Genomic DNA, 14,656 nt, shown 5'->3' with positions numbered 1-14,656 from the left:
CAATAAAGTGGCCAATGAGCGTAAGCTTTTGTCCTTATATAAAGATACTTTACTAAATTGGCAAAGAATTCTGAATGTGGAAACATAAGCTGTTTGAAGTTATGTGCTTCTGCATAGCCACTTCTGGCCGGTGGGGAGACAGATGCTTTATAGCATTAATTGGCTTCAAGTGGGAGCCTTACTATTTATCACAGTTCTCTTTCAAAGATTTGCCAGCTCCTCAGTTTGGCAAAACTCTGATCTCTGGACCTTTATCCCAACACACTTTCTCTAATTTCTGGGAACTTAGCTGGAATTGTGGCAGTTTGTGGGTGTCACATTAGGAACTGGCCTGAATAAGCAAGTTCTTTATGCAAGTTCATTACAGAATGACACCGGGTTCAGGCTGCACCAGTTAATGGTGTGAGCTTATATTCGTGTTTTGCAGTCAATTACTTGTGTTCAGGATTCCCTATCTTTACTTTTTCTGAGAACCAGGTTGTTGCTGATGTCCGGAGCAGTCTGTCATCATTGTGGCAAGCAGTTCTTTACTCTGCACTATCCCTGTTTTATCCACTTTCTCTGTTGCAGGCTGAGAATTCTTTTGTCTTTCAATTGTTACTTTACATTTACAGCATTTAGTAGACATTTTATCCAAAGTGACTTACAATTATGACTAAACACAATGCAAGCAATTGAGGGTTAAGGGTCTTGCTCAGTGGCCTAACAGTGGCAAATTGGCAATAGAGGGAATTGAACCTTCTGATCACTAGTCCAGTATCTTAAACACTACTACTGCAATACTTTGCTTCCCTTATTTTGGCCTCTTTATTTATTCATGATTGCCATTTCCATTTTTTCTTGTGGCTTTTTAGCCACAGTATTGTTCCAGCTTGGTCAAGCAATTGGGTTATTTTCAATAAAATTGGGTTCCACTTGTGAGATGTGACACAACCTGTTACAATGTTTAAAACATAACATGCATTTATCACAATTTTGTAAACATCACATATACTCACCAGGTGGTCCTGGTTCTCCTTTTTGTCCTTTAAAAGTATCAACCATTTGTCCTGGTGGACCTGGTATACCTTGATCACCTTTATCTCCCTTAAGTCCAGGTAGACCTGTGGCTCCTGACCGTCCAGGAACACCATTGTCACCTTAAAAAACAGACAAGTTAGATATGAACTAAGGATAAAATTTCAATTATGAGCTGTTTAAGGGCTGAAAATTAAACTTACCTTTTGGTCCAGGTGCACCTAGGGAACCAGGGATTCCAGAGTTACCAGCAGGTCCTGGAGTACCCATCACACCCATGTCTCCCTTTGGTCCTGTAGTATGGGTAATAGAAACAAAAGCTGGTTAGAGGGATACTACTTCTACTAATTCAGAATGACCATGTTTAAGTTGTTCGAGTGGCAGTGCACACAAATGTTTAATATATTACCAGGGTATCCAGGTTGTCCATCTTGACCAGGGAGACCTGGGTTACCAGGAGGACCTAACGGACCAGAAGGTCCGGGTAAGCCTGGGGCTCCTGAGTCACCAGGCAAACCTGGAAGATCCAGACCAGGGGGTCCAGGGTCTCCTTTTTCACCATTCAAACCAGGAAGACCTGCGCAAACAGCACAAAATGTACACAAGTGTAGACATAAAAACAGTCAGTGATTTGTGCAAAACGTATACTCTCATTCTCTAAGCTCAATGAAATGTTACTTGCTACACTGGGGGTGAAATGATTTGGGGTAATTCCTGGAACTAAGGTGGACATATCTAATGTTCTTGAATTTTGTCACTTATTTTGCAACTCACTGGTGGACTGAGTAGCTGGTGGAGCACTCTGTGGTTCTTCTCAGAAACCATTTCAGCATTTTCCATGTTTCCTGGCGAATGTCTTCTTTAAGCAGCAGTTTATGGCTTAGTTAAGCATCCTGTGATTGGGTTTATCCCAGTAATATATCAGGGTTACACCTGGCACCTCTGTTACGTGGCACTCTATACCTGTAACATTTTCATGTTATTGTAACTATTAGAGGGAATTAGCCAGATTTGCTTAGCTACTGATCATGTTATCTTGAGTGTTTTAACTCTGTAGGTAACAATAGTGGCTCCTCTGGGATTTAAAATTGAAAACCTTTGCAAAGAAGTGAAAATCAAGACTTTTATCACAGTCTAATTACAGAACTGTTCCCAGTAAATTAAGACACACTTAAAATATACTAATAGTGATAATTATCCTCATGCTTTAAATAAGCTAAATCAAAGGGACATGTAACAAATGAATAAAGCAGTAATTTGTAGTGAATTCTTCACAGGCATCTAGGCTTTTAGCACTAAACTTTTCTGACCTGTCTATCATTAATGATTTTGCAGTAGAGCATTCGATCTTCATACAGAAACCCAGAATTAATTTCAGATTAATAGAAACATTATTTAAACTTTTATTTTAACTGCCAATTTCCAGACATTGTAGAGCTTACCAGGAGGGCCCATAGGGCCATTAGGTCCAGGGGGTCCAAGGGGACCCCTTACACCAAAACCAGGAGGGCCTGGGGGGCCTTGAGGACCAGGGGCACCACCTAAACCAGGTTCACCTATGAAAAAGAGAGATCATTATTTAAAACTTTTGTGCCTTAGTCTTTTTAAACTGTTCAACTACAAAAGGACTCAAAGACTGACATTACATTAGCAAACGTGATATCCATGTATAATATCTAGCCACGTATAACAAAGCCATAATCGTAATATCAACACCTAATCATTAAAACTCCAATCAGATTAAAGTGAATTTTGCATTGTACCTTTGGCTCCAGGAGCACCATTAACACCTGGTCGACCCGAGGAACCAGGACCTCCAGGGAAACCAGGATCACCTTTAGGTCCAGGATTACCCTTACTGCCAGGCAAACCTTGGGGACCCTGAGGACCAGGAATACCAAAACCAGGGTCTCCCTGTGGACACACACACACACAGTAATACAGTGACTGAAAACTGCTTCTTAATTGCACTTAACTTTTCATTTAATCATAATAAACTTTCATTTATCATTTGACAGATTGTTTGGCACTGCATAATCACCAGCTTTAAATGACTGTAGCATAACTGGGGCTTGAATTCACGAGACACAGGGAATAAAGATAAGGGTGGATGTCATTTGGACAATTTTTATTTTGATCTTGCTGCTGCAGGACACAGTAACAGCAGGGTGGAGAGAAAGTGTTCTTGGTATATCACTAAAGCTGGGACTGAAGTTAAAAGTCTGCTGAATGAGCTTGGCAGTGAGTCACATTAGGAGTTGTGTCCTTCAGCATTGCTATTTTGGCTGGCAGAGGGGGCACGGAGGCTCCAAGTGGACATTTTCTATATATCACGGTTTCTCCTCTGTTGGCAAATCTGCTATTTCTCAGAAGCTGTGATACCAGGTTTGCTCCAGTCTGGTTTTTTGCTGGCATTTTGAGCCTCACTATAGAACCACTCTGGGAAATCGCAACAGAAGTGGCGTGACATTCCATTTCTGGAGCAGATCCCATTTGTAAAAACATGTTATACACAGGCTGTGCCAGTTGGTGGTGTTGGGACACCATTCATGCAATCCTGTCCTGACCTGTTCTGGGGGCAGACTGCCATACTGTGACAACCAGTTCTCAGCTCTGCTCTGTCCATGTCCTGTTCCCTTTCTCCGCTGGGAGCCAATAATCCGCACCCTTACCCATTACAACAGCTCTGTTTTTTCATTACTTTGAATTGCTAGTTTATTTTATGGTCAACCCCTAGATGTTTACCTTAGGCCCAGGGGCTCCAGGGTTGCCAGGTAGTCCATCAACTCCAGGAGGTCCAGGCCTTCCAGGTGTTCCTGGATTGCCCGCAATACCTGGGAAACCTGCAAAATGTGTTCAGTAATGTTAAACATTCCAGTTGCTCTGTTATTAGTGAGAACTTGGTATATGTGAGTACATTTATAGCTAAGATTAACTTAGGAATTAAATGGCTTTGGGCAAGATGTTTTTGATGGAGTGGTAGTGTTTACCTTTAGAACCTGGAGGTCCAGGTAAGCCAATGCCCAGGAGACCAGGCTCTCCTTTGGAACCAGGAAATCCAGGGGTTCCAGGTTGTCCAGATAAACCTGGGTTACCTTTACAGAAAGAAATTATATAACATTAACTCACAGAAATAACTTATATAGGTATAGTGTACTTCACTCTTTTTATTCTACTTAATGAATGGCGGGACAACCTTAACTCTCTAATTCATAGCACAGAAAAAAAAGAAAGCCCCTAGGTTTTGGACAGACACGTCTACCATAACCATGTTTTCCACATAAAGCTGTATCACCACAATGGCAGGACTGTTACTTTTCTGTTTTATTTACCTGTTTTTAAAATCCAGTCTAATTAAAGCTGTAAAGCTTAAGCACAATTGCACATAAATGACCTGAATAAAACATAGCAATGATGATTAAATCATTGATTAAATAAATAAATTATGAGTAAATTAGAGTAATATTTGACCTATTTTTATGCCTTGCTGTCACCCCCTAAAAATGAAAAAGAAATGGATTATGTGTAGCATAAACCTGGCAGTAATGGGATGTACAGTAGTAAATGGAGACCGTAGAGTTAGAAAAACCAGAAGAATCGTGTGTTATATGTTTAGTTGTTCAAGTAGAGGCTTAGACCTTGGCAGAATGTGTTGACAAATAGAAAATCAAGCACTAGGCTTTAGGTTTTTACAGAATCATCTTAAATCCTGACTATCCAGTTCTAAACAAATACAGTAGACCCTTGACTTACGAACCGTTCACCATACAAACATTTTGGGTTACAAGCGTTTTTTTCAACTTAACGTACAAACAAATTTCGGATGCGAAAGAAACACGCATGTAAATGAAACACGTGACGGCACGAACAAGTTGACTCCGAGCATCTCTCTCTCTATATATATACAGTGAAAGAACATACGAACAAGCGGATGGTGTTTTCTTTATATTTTGTAAAATTCAATACCATAATGGCCCCAAAGAAGGTGCAGAGAAAGCGTAGTGGTGAGAAAAAGAAAAAATCTATTACTATTGAAAAAAAGAAGGAAATTTATTATGGTGTATGTGACGTGTGTTTTTTTATGTACAGTACAATACTACTGTGTATTTTTGTTTATTACTGTTTATTACAGTAATGTCTATTCTATAATTTAAGATTTAAGAAAAAATATAGTTGTATTTATAACAAAAAAGGCCATTTAAGACATTAGAAGGGATAGGTAAGGGGGTGGTTTGGGAGGTCTGGCACGGATTAATTCTATTTACATTATTTCTTATGGGAATAATAGGTTTAACTTAGGAACATTTTGACTTAAGAACAGCCCTTCAGAATCAATTAAATTCGTAAGTCAAGGGTCTACTGCAGTGCATTAGTTAAGTAAAAATTACACCTGTTGTGATTGCAGTTTTGCTACAAGACATACCACACCACTAGCTGCACCCTTAAAAATGGTCTGCAAAAAGCTGCAAAAATTATATGGTCATATAATAATGGTCATAAAAATATCAACTTTTTATATGATTAAAACTATTCTTACTTAAACACTCTGACATATTTGTGACTGTGATTCAAAGTGACCTACAGTTGTGACCATATATACTGCACACAGTTAAAGATTAAGGGCCTTGCTCAAAGGCTCAACAGTGGCAACCTGGTAGAGTGGGACTTGACCCAGCAACCTTTCAATTACTAGTCCTGTACCTGCTGAGCTACCATTGCTTTTAATGATACTAGTTGATTTTAAATAAATGATTTTAAATGATTGTTTTTTTGGAAAATCATGTGGAACTAGAAATATTTTACATTCCTGCTAAGTTGTGATCTTTTAACATACAGTTTTTGTATTGAGCTTTAGAGGCTGGTTCCTTTGACCATTTTCTATTTGGGAGTATAAATATGAAGCTACACTATGATTGCATAGCTATTCTTTTTTAAGGAAATATTTCTGTTAAAAAAGATTTAACAGTGCCACATAATGTTTGGTTAGGTGAAAATAAAACTTTGCCCATTTACCTGGGTTTCCTGGTAGACCAGAGTCTCCATCACGTCCTGGATTTCCACGTTCCCCTTTTTCAGAAAGAGTTTCACCTGGATCACCTTTTTGGCCTACAAAGTGTGAAATAAAGATAATGAAGTTGTAAGAGCACTTTTAGTAATAATGATAAAAGGCTCCTGATGATCATTGTGCAATGGTCTTACCTGGTGTTCCAGGGTTTCCTGGCCTTCCTGACACACCCTGGAATCCTTTCTCTCCAAGACTTCCAGGTGGGCCATATCCTGGGGGACCAGGGGAGCCTCTGTCTCCAGAAGGACCTGTGAGACCAGGAGGACCAGGAGGGCCAGGCTGACCTTTTGCCAGAAGAGGACCCTAAAACATGGAAAAAATGAACTATAAAAAATACAGGTCAAAAATAAGCTACATATAAGCTATATACGGGGGAAATGAATTCCACTGTCTCCTTTGTGCTGCCCTTCTTCCCCTAACTTAAAGCCAAAATACGGTTGCCCTACTCACAGGTGCTCCTTTGGGACCAGGTGGTCCTGGAAAGCCATTCCGACCAGATGGCCCAGTTGGGCCGGGAAGTCCTGGAGAGCCAGGAAATCCTGTGTCTCCCTTTACTCCCTTTACACCACCACCAATGGCGTCACCAGGATCACCCTTTTCTCCCTGTGGTCCAGGTACACCCTGTGATCCAGGAGCACCCTGTAAAAGTAAACAGACACACACACACATAAGGCTTCATATCCTGTGCGGAAATTGTTGTAACAGTAAATGTATCCAAAGTCAAAAAACTTACTGGTATCCCAGGTTGACCAGGACCGCCAGCAAATCCTCTTTCTCCATTAGGACCAGGGGATCCAGGAAAGCCTATAATAAAGAAAGAAGAACATTCAGCATTTAACTCATCTAAAGGTTTTTTGTGCAAAAAGTAAATACACACCTTCAGTCTAAATATCAAACACACCATCCGGCACAGGGTGCCAATTTACTGCATGGCAGAACACACTCGCTCTCTCAGTTAGTGGAGCCCATACTCATTTTGATGAACTATTGTAGCTACTAGTATTTTTTCACAGATAGATGACACTCCAAGTCCCCAAGGGAACCCCACATGGAAGCAAGTTATACATGCCAAACTTCACAGTGCCACTATCCGAACGTGATTTCAAGTCCCTGTGACCCTAGAGCTGCGCTGCAAACACACTACCTATGCTTGGTCTTGGTATTAAATAATGCAGAATGTGAACTGATGTCAAGAATGGCAAGGGTACAAATTTCTCGAAGATTTTGAGTTACAAGCTACCACTGTAATTAGATTCAACTTTAAAAAAAGTCCACAGATAACATCTATTAAATTGTGTATACATTTTGACCCCCTCTGTATATAGAAATGAATTTGATCTACTAAAATCATTAGAAAACAAAGATGCAATGCAATGTCCTGCTTGAATAGCAAATGTCTTACTAATAGTGGATATTTCTGCCTCCAAGCCTGACCACGGCTAATGGAGTTTAGATACAAGGAAGGAACGTCAGGAAAGGAAATAATGAGCATTCAATACACCCTATTTTAAAAGCTAAATAGTTCTTTGTATTTCAAAGGAGCACTTTAGAGTTCTTACCTGGGTTTCCTGGAGGTCCAGGTGGACCCTGTGGTCCCGGAATGGGGTTTCCATTAAAAAAACAATTCACACATGTTTCACCCTTTTCACCTGCAAAACAAGTAATTAAAGATCAGTCAACTGTTCAACAACTAAGCAGTGAGGGTCTCATAACTGCTCAAACACAATGAGACCTTCTGTAGTGGCTCAGTTTTATTTAAGGATTCATCTTTTGTTCAGTATTGTATTTTGATGACCCACCTTTTTGACCAATCTCTCCAGGGAAACCACGGTCACCCAGCTGGCCTGGAAGACCAGGAGCACCTGGAATGCAGTTATCTGGAGAGGATGATCCTGGTGGTCCTGGAAGTCCTGGTTGTCCTGGTAGTCCAGCTCTTCCAGGTGGACCTGGGATAGGGAGTCCAGGCTGTCCCTCATCTCCCTTTAGACCTTTATCTCCCAGAAAACCAGGTTGACCTGGTGGGCCTTGACCTCCGATACCTATCATGTAATATTAGATAGATCACTTTATTAATCCCAGAGGGAAAGTCAAGTATTACAACAGCTCAAGGTACAATAGAAAAAGTATTAAGTAAATAAAAGACTCAGTTAAAAATTATGAATTAAATAGGGTCAAGGTGCGTAAGAAATATTAATAAGTATTGCAGTACAATGTTGGTATGTAATAAATATATATGCAATATGTAATATAATAAAAAAATTACAAAAGGCATTAAATGTCCAGAGATGTGCAATGACATAAACAGAGTGACAGATCATGCTTCATGAGTCTGCCCTGATAGTCCTGGTCCTGATGGTCCAGTGGGGATGAGTTATACAGTGAGATCGATGTTTGTACAAACGATTTCCTGTATCGTTCCTTTATTCATTCCTATTTGCCATCACTTTCATAATTTGTTAATAGTAAAACACAAGATTTATCATTTTTTTTATATTTATACCTCCACAGGTAACCATCTGCTTGCTTCATCTTCCATTAGAGAGTAATGGGTTTATTTGATGTAATAAACATAAAGAGAAAAATGTGCTTATAAACTATTTGGCATTGTATTTATTTTAAATTCACAACATGTATTTTAATTCAATATTTTCTGCTGATTACTAGTTCAGTACCTTAATCGCTAAACTACCCCTGCTCCTTATGCAGGTATGAACGTTCCACACATCGATTTAGCAGAGGCAAGGACAAAACCCAAGTCCCCATGACCCTGGAACTGTAGTACACTCACATTACCTGCATTCAGTCCCAGTCTGCTTCTTTTAGACCCTGCCAGGAATGGATTCTCACAGAGAGCCGTAATGAGTATGAAGAATCACGCTATGCTCCAAGTGAATCCCCCAACACTCATGCCAATGTTTTGACCAAACTCAGCATTAGAATCATGCATCAGCAATGAGTAGAAACCCTATTCAACCCTCCCTCCTTCAATCACACATGGCAAATTGTGATTGTTGGATGCCAGGTTGGTTGCGCCACTGAGATTTAATCTAAAGAGCTCAAGTTCTCTGCAGTGGTAAGCTAATGTATTAAAACCTTGCATCACTCAAGCACCTAATTTTTAATTATCTTCTGAGGTCAATGTCTTTTTATTTTATTTTAGATTGTGAAAAACAGTTTATAAGCATGTAGTTATGACTGTATATATTTTCCTAATTAACAGAAGTGTAAGCTAAGCACACAAAGGTGAATGGAGCATGAATGACCAGCTATTCCACTCATACTAGCCCATTCCCTAAACTATTCACATTTTCGGGGTTTGGAAACTTGTAAAGCATTATAAACAGATAAATTAAGTGACAGTTCCATACAAGGTATATGGTTCCTCAGTACAACTTTTTTTCTTTAAGATATTCTGCAATTAGTGTTAGAGAGAAGTTTGTCTCTCACCTGGAGTTCCCGGTCGACCTGTTGGGCCTGGGACACCTGTGAGACACCATAAACAGTTTAATAATTGCTGAAAAGTCCTCAATCACAAACTTGTGTATGCCATTTCTATATCATTTGAAAACATTTGGAATATACTCTAAAGAATCACACACCCTGTGAACCCGACTCTCCTTTCCTTCCAGGGAGTCCCGATGGACCAGGATCTCCTTTCTGTCCTATCTGGTTTCCTGGTCCTATTACCACCTAAATAAAAATTAGAGGTAAGATGAGTTTTTCAGTTTGTTTCCATGCAAAAAAGTAACATTTAAAACAGTTACTATATACATACATAAAGACAGGTACAAATGCAGCACTTACTAGAAATTTTTTTTTAAATTAATGACATACCTGTCCCGGAGGTCCTGTTAATCCTCGCTCACCTTTGTCACCCTATGATAGAAAGAGGTCATATTTTAAAATAGACATTGTTTTAAGGCACTCAGGTCCAAGAATCTCTAATGAGCAAGTCTATGGCAGCAGTGGCAAGAAAAGCTAGATATTCCAAGGATGAAATATTGAGGAGAGCAGACTCAAAAAAAACCTTGTATGGGTCAACATTACAGTAGTAAAACAAGAAAAAAGATTTTTTAAGTGCATAAATGTAGGGAATATAGTTTTACAGTTCACAGGAAGTTTATGGCTAGGATCATTTGGACTGGGATGGATGTTTTAACATGTTTTAGCACTGACATTTGGATGTGGACTGTTATCTCACATGTGGGTAAAATTTGTCCACGCAGCTCTCAATTTTAATCACACTCAATTTCTTAACAGCTTATCCAATTAAGATCGCCTTGGATGCTAGAGCCTATCCCAGCTTTTCAATGGGTGCAAGGCACACAGTAACACCCTGGACGGGGCGCCAATCCATCGCAGGGCAGACACACATACATACATACACACACACATACACACACCCATTCACCTATAGGGCAATTCAGTGTCTCCAATTAACCTGACTGCATGTTTTTGGACTGTGCGAGGAAACGGGAGCTCCCAGAGGAAACCCACGCAGACATGGAAAGAACATGCAAACTTTGCACAAAAAGGACCCGGACCACCCTGCCTGGGGATCAAACCCATTTAGTTAATTAATTTAATTAAGTAATTAATCATGACTTTTAAAAACTTACAAACTTTAAAGCAAATTAATATAATAATTTACAATCAGTAAGAAATTATTACTAATCAAATTAAATGACTAAAAACCATAACAGGAACGTATTAACCTACAAGTTCCTAAAGTTCTTTAGAACACTATTTTAGAGTTTAGTTAAGACTTAAAAGTAGACTAGCATTGACTAGTGGACAATATTGGTGGACTGATGGACATATCGGTAAAATATTTAACAACTAAGCAGTTAAGGTCATAACTGCTCAAACAAAATAAGACCTTAAGTGGTGGCTTAATGGTGGAAGTACTGGGCTAGTGATCAGAAGGCCTCTGGGACAATGGCTAAATGAGTTTCCTCATAACTGCTGCAACTGCTGGCTGATTGATGGCACCTGTACAGTGAGACAGGGGAGAATGGAGATCAGTGCGTGACTCTCCATGCACACATAAACCCGCCTCTTGTAGGTGAAAAGAAACGATCGATACTGAAGGGGCGTGTGATGGTTGTGGTCTGCAGCAGTAGAGGCAAATTAGGATTGAGTAATTGGATATGACTAGCCTGGAAGACAATTGGTGAAAAAATGCACACTTCTATATCCCTATAACAATCAGATGAATCAATGAAAGCAAACAATATAATTTTAAAGCCTTATGCAATCTTACCCTTTCACCATCTCTTCCTGTTAAACCGGGGTTACCAATGTCTCCTTTCACGCCCTGAGAGAGAACAAAACCAAACAATGAGATCGCAAGTCACTTAAAGATTACGTTACATTCTAAGATACCTTAATGTGACAATGTTAACTTGGGCTGATAAAGAAAATCTTACTTGATATCCAGGAGGACCAGGATCTCCATCTTTACCAGGTTTTCCCTGAGAAAATGAAAAACATTATAAGCACCAACAATGAGTTTATCTGCTACAGATTTGAATATACTGTCCCTGAAGTGTGGCTTAACTCACCCGTTTTCCAAGTTCTCCTGGCTCACCCTTCCCTCCTTTCTGTCCTCCAGATGTTCCCTGCCAAACAAACCCAGCGCAATAAGTTTACCTAATTCACCTTAATACAAGAATACCTGAAAATCACTCACATACAATAAAACACCCAAGTAATTGTCAATAATGAATATGTACAGATAGTTATCCTCCATCATTTAATGTCATCTAATTGTGAAAAAAATTATTTAAAGTACACACAGGCAGTCCAGGAGGGCCAGTAAATCCAGTTTGTCCAGGTGGTCCACGATCACCCTAAAATTACATAAAAACAGTGTAAACAGATGATTTTAAATAAATAATAGGCAAATAGATATTACAAGTCTTATAATTGTGTTAACACTAATACAACTTTGTTGCCTTACAATCAATTTAATGACAATTTAATGGCAGAATGATTCATTTAATTACATTAAGTAACACAGAGGTAAACATTACATTACAAATGCTGCACGTAGCTTCAAAGTAATTTCATCTGGCCAGTAGCAAAGCAGATTGAGCCTGATGTAAAGCCGACATTGTTTTATTTTTTAATGTACACAATTTTGATTACTATTTCTATTGTATTTTTGCGTTTATCAAAACATTTCAGTTATGACAATAGTAGAGCGATTAAGGCACTAGTGATCCAGATGTTGCCGGTTCAAGCTGCGCCACTGTAGCACCCTAGGCAAGGCCCTTGACCCCTTAAATCAGCGTTTCCCAACCTTTTTGCACCATGGACCGGTTTTATTTAAGATATAATTTCACGGAAAGGCGGGGAAGGGAGAATTTTATATTATTTAATATAATTTAATAATATTGCTCACAAACGTAAAATGAGCTGTTTTTGCTGCAAGGAGACATTGCTAACACCTAGGGGCAGGCCCGGACTGGCTAATCGGGAGATTCGGGAGGATTCCCGATGGGCTGGCTCATGTCAATCTCGAGTTTGGGCCGGTTGGATGGGAAAAATAATTCTGACACTCATCTGTCACTTATCTAATCTTCTTCTTGCATTTAATTCTCCATTCATCTGACAGCGCTGCCCCTACATCGCAGTAGATTCGATGGGTTCTACTATCTGAGGGAATTCTCCACTCCCAAATGTTTAAGTTGGTTTGGCCCACGAGGCGTCTTTTCTGGAGCGCCGGTAAAAGTAAATAAAGCAACAGAATAGCGCAAACCATCAGTCGGTGGTGATGGAGGGCAGGAAGAGGCCAGGTGGAGCCGAAAAGGCCAGGTTAAAAAAAAGCTGCCAAATGAACAGACCTGTTTTCCAGAGGACAGACCCCATGCAGCCGGTAAAGAGAGATATGGAAATAATTTTGTATTGTCACTGTAAGGCTATTGCGCAACATTTGCAATGTCAACTTAGCGTAGTTTATTTTGTAGAACCCAATACACACCATTAATCACAAATATCCAGTTTTAAGCTGAAAATAATAAACGTAATTTGAAGTGTAATATATTAAATAGCCTAACTCATTAATGGAATGTTTTTGTTCCGGCGCTACTGTACTGATGATCCCGAGGAGGCCATGACTACTGAAGGGACAGGTAGAGGATAGTCTAACAGAGTTATTTAAACTAACATAGTTATTTGTAATGTAAAATATAATGTAGAGAATATACAGTACATGATATATGTTAAATTGTTCAGACATTCAGAAAGATGTCAGCACGATAGCCTAATTTATTTTAACAAATGGAGACAAATAGCCTAAATCACTATCAATTTTACACCATCATAATATAGGCTAAATTGTTTAAAAAAAAAAAAAATTCAAGCATGTTATGTTATTCAGCAAAATAGGCTAACCCTTAATGAAATAAGCCATGTCTCATGTCTATAGACAATGACACCGTTATTAATAAAGTTACAGAAACCAGTGCACTGCTTAGGAGGCTTTTGATGCTGTAGGTAGCCTATACTAAATATGCGTGTAGTGAAGCTATTTAAGGGTTTAGTGTAAACCTAACAATAGAGCACCTCTCTGTGGGGAAGACAAATGCAATTTTAATTTCAAATTATTTTTATTTCAACTTATTGCTCCTGTACAAATGTAAATACGTTTTCATCTTTATCACATTTTTTTTTACCTTTTAAATCTTTATCTGATTTAAATTTGAATTAAACATGTCTAAGTGAAGTGTTTTCTGTTAACTTACCAACATATACCTGAACTTATACCCAATAAAAAGGCATTGTAAGAGCTAGCTGCTGTTTCATTTATTCAAATTCCTCCTCCATGGAAAAAGTGGGCCGGGTTTGGGCATGAAACTCCCGGGCTGAAAAAGGGGTAACTCCGGCCCTGCCTAGGGGTGACAATAAGACAATAACACCCGAAATAGAAGCAGTGAAAACTGCTTTCCTAGCGATCTCCAATTATTCATTCTTTCTGTGCAGCCCGGTAATAAATAGCCCACATACCGGTACCGGTCCGCAGCCCGGTGGTTGGGGACCACTGTCTTAAATGACTGCATTGCATATTAGGGAGTCAGATTTAAAACAGAGTCAATTCCCCAACTCCTGGCACTAAGAATTTAACGTTAACTCTGGGATTTGGAAGTCATAAACAACGTATTTAGTCCATGGAAGAATAACATAAGGCTGGTATAAAAAAATTTCAAAAATATGAATTTATATACGCTAATGTAAGATAGCAAATAAATCTGGGTATGGCAGCAGCTGCAGTCAGCACACTGTTAGTCTGTAGCAACAACATGGGTGGGTTTTCTTGTTACTCTTAACATACAATGGTACAATGCTGAAGTTCCAGAGCTTTATTAATGGCTTTGTAACTCTTTCCACACTGGTAGATTTAAATGACTTTGTTGTATTTGATTCTCTGTAGAACACAAGCATCATGAGTTTTGAACTTGGCTAGTGATATTTAACCCAACTGTCAATCAAATTTGGCTAACTGGTTGATTCAGCTGCTAAGGGTATAATTACCTCGTAACAGATAAGGCTGAAGAGCATTTTCCATCAATA

The 14,656-nt window shown here is 39.1% G+C and overlaps 1 protein-coding gene across 1 annotated transcript in view; it reads right to left on the bottom strand.

The window, feature by feature from the left end:
* The window catches only part of col4a5 (collagen, type IV, alpha 5 (Alport syndrome)), a 94,571-nt gene that overhangs the window by 19,096 nt on the left and 60,819 nt on the right, over positions 1–14,656 (bottom strand). Inside the window, exons 14-33 of the mRNA XM_062994255.1 lie at positions 11,881–11,934; positions 11,647–11,703; positions 11,512–11,556; positions 11,346–11,399; positions 9,917–9,958; positions 9,682–9,772; positions 9,530–9,565; positions 7,882–8,121; positions 7,642–7,731; positions 6,816–6,886; positions 6,533–6,721; positions 6,217–6,385; positions 6,031–6,123; positions 4,008–4,112; positions 3,763–3,860; positions 2,781–2,931; positions 2,460–2,573; positions 1,427–1,594; positions 1,221–1,310; positions 999–1,139 (exon numbers count right to left, since the gene is read on the bottom strand). Of these exons, the coding sequence (XP_062850325.1) occupies positions 999–1,139; positions 1,221–1,310; positions 1,427–1,594; positions 2,460–2,573; positions 2,781–2,931; positions 3,763–3,860; positions 4,008–4,112; positions 6,031–6,123; positions 6,217–6,385; positions 6,533–6,721; positions 6,816–6,886; positions 7,642–7,731; positions 7,882–8,121; positions 9,530–9,565; positions 9,682–9,772; positions 9,917–9,958; positions 11,346–11,399; positions 11,512–11,556; positions 11,647–11,703; positions 11,881–11,934 (2,098 nt within the window). The remainder of the gene's footprint in view (positions 1–998; positions 1,140–1,220; positions 1,311–1,426; positions 1,595–2,459; positions 2,574–2,780; positions 2,932–3,762; positions 3,861–4,007; positions 4,113–6,030; positions 6,124–6,216; positions 6,386–6,532; positions 6,722–6,815; positions 6,887–7,641; positions 7,732–7,881; positions 8,122–9,529; positions 9,566–9,681; positions 9,773–9,916; positions 9,959–11,345; positions 11,400–11,511; positions 11,557–11,646; positions 11,704–11,880; positions 11,935–14,656) is intronic.

Source organism: Trichomycterus rosablanca, chromosome 4 (genome assembly GCF_030014385.1).
Source record: "Trichomycterus rosablanca isolate fTriRos1 chromosome 4, fTriRos1.hap1, whole genome shotgun sequence".
NCBI classification, from domain to species: Eukaryota; Metazoa; Chordata; class Actinopteri; order Siluriformes; family Trichomycteridae; genus Trichomycterus; species Trichomycterus rosablanca.
The sequence above is the reverse complement of the archived record's forward strand: the minus strand, read 5'-3'. Positions and strand labels throughout refer to the sequence as shown.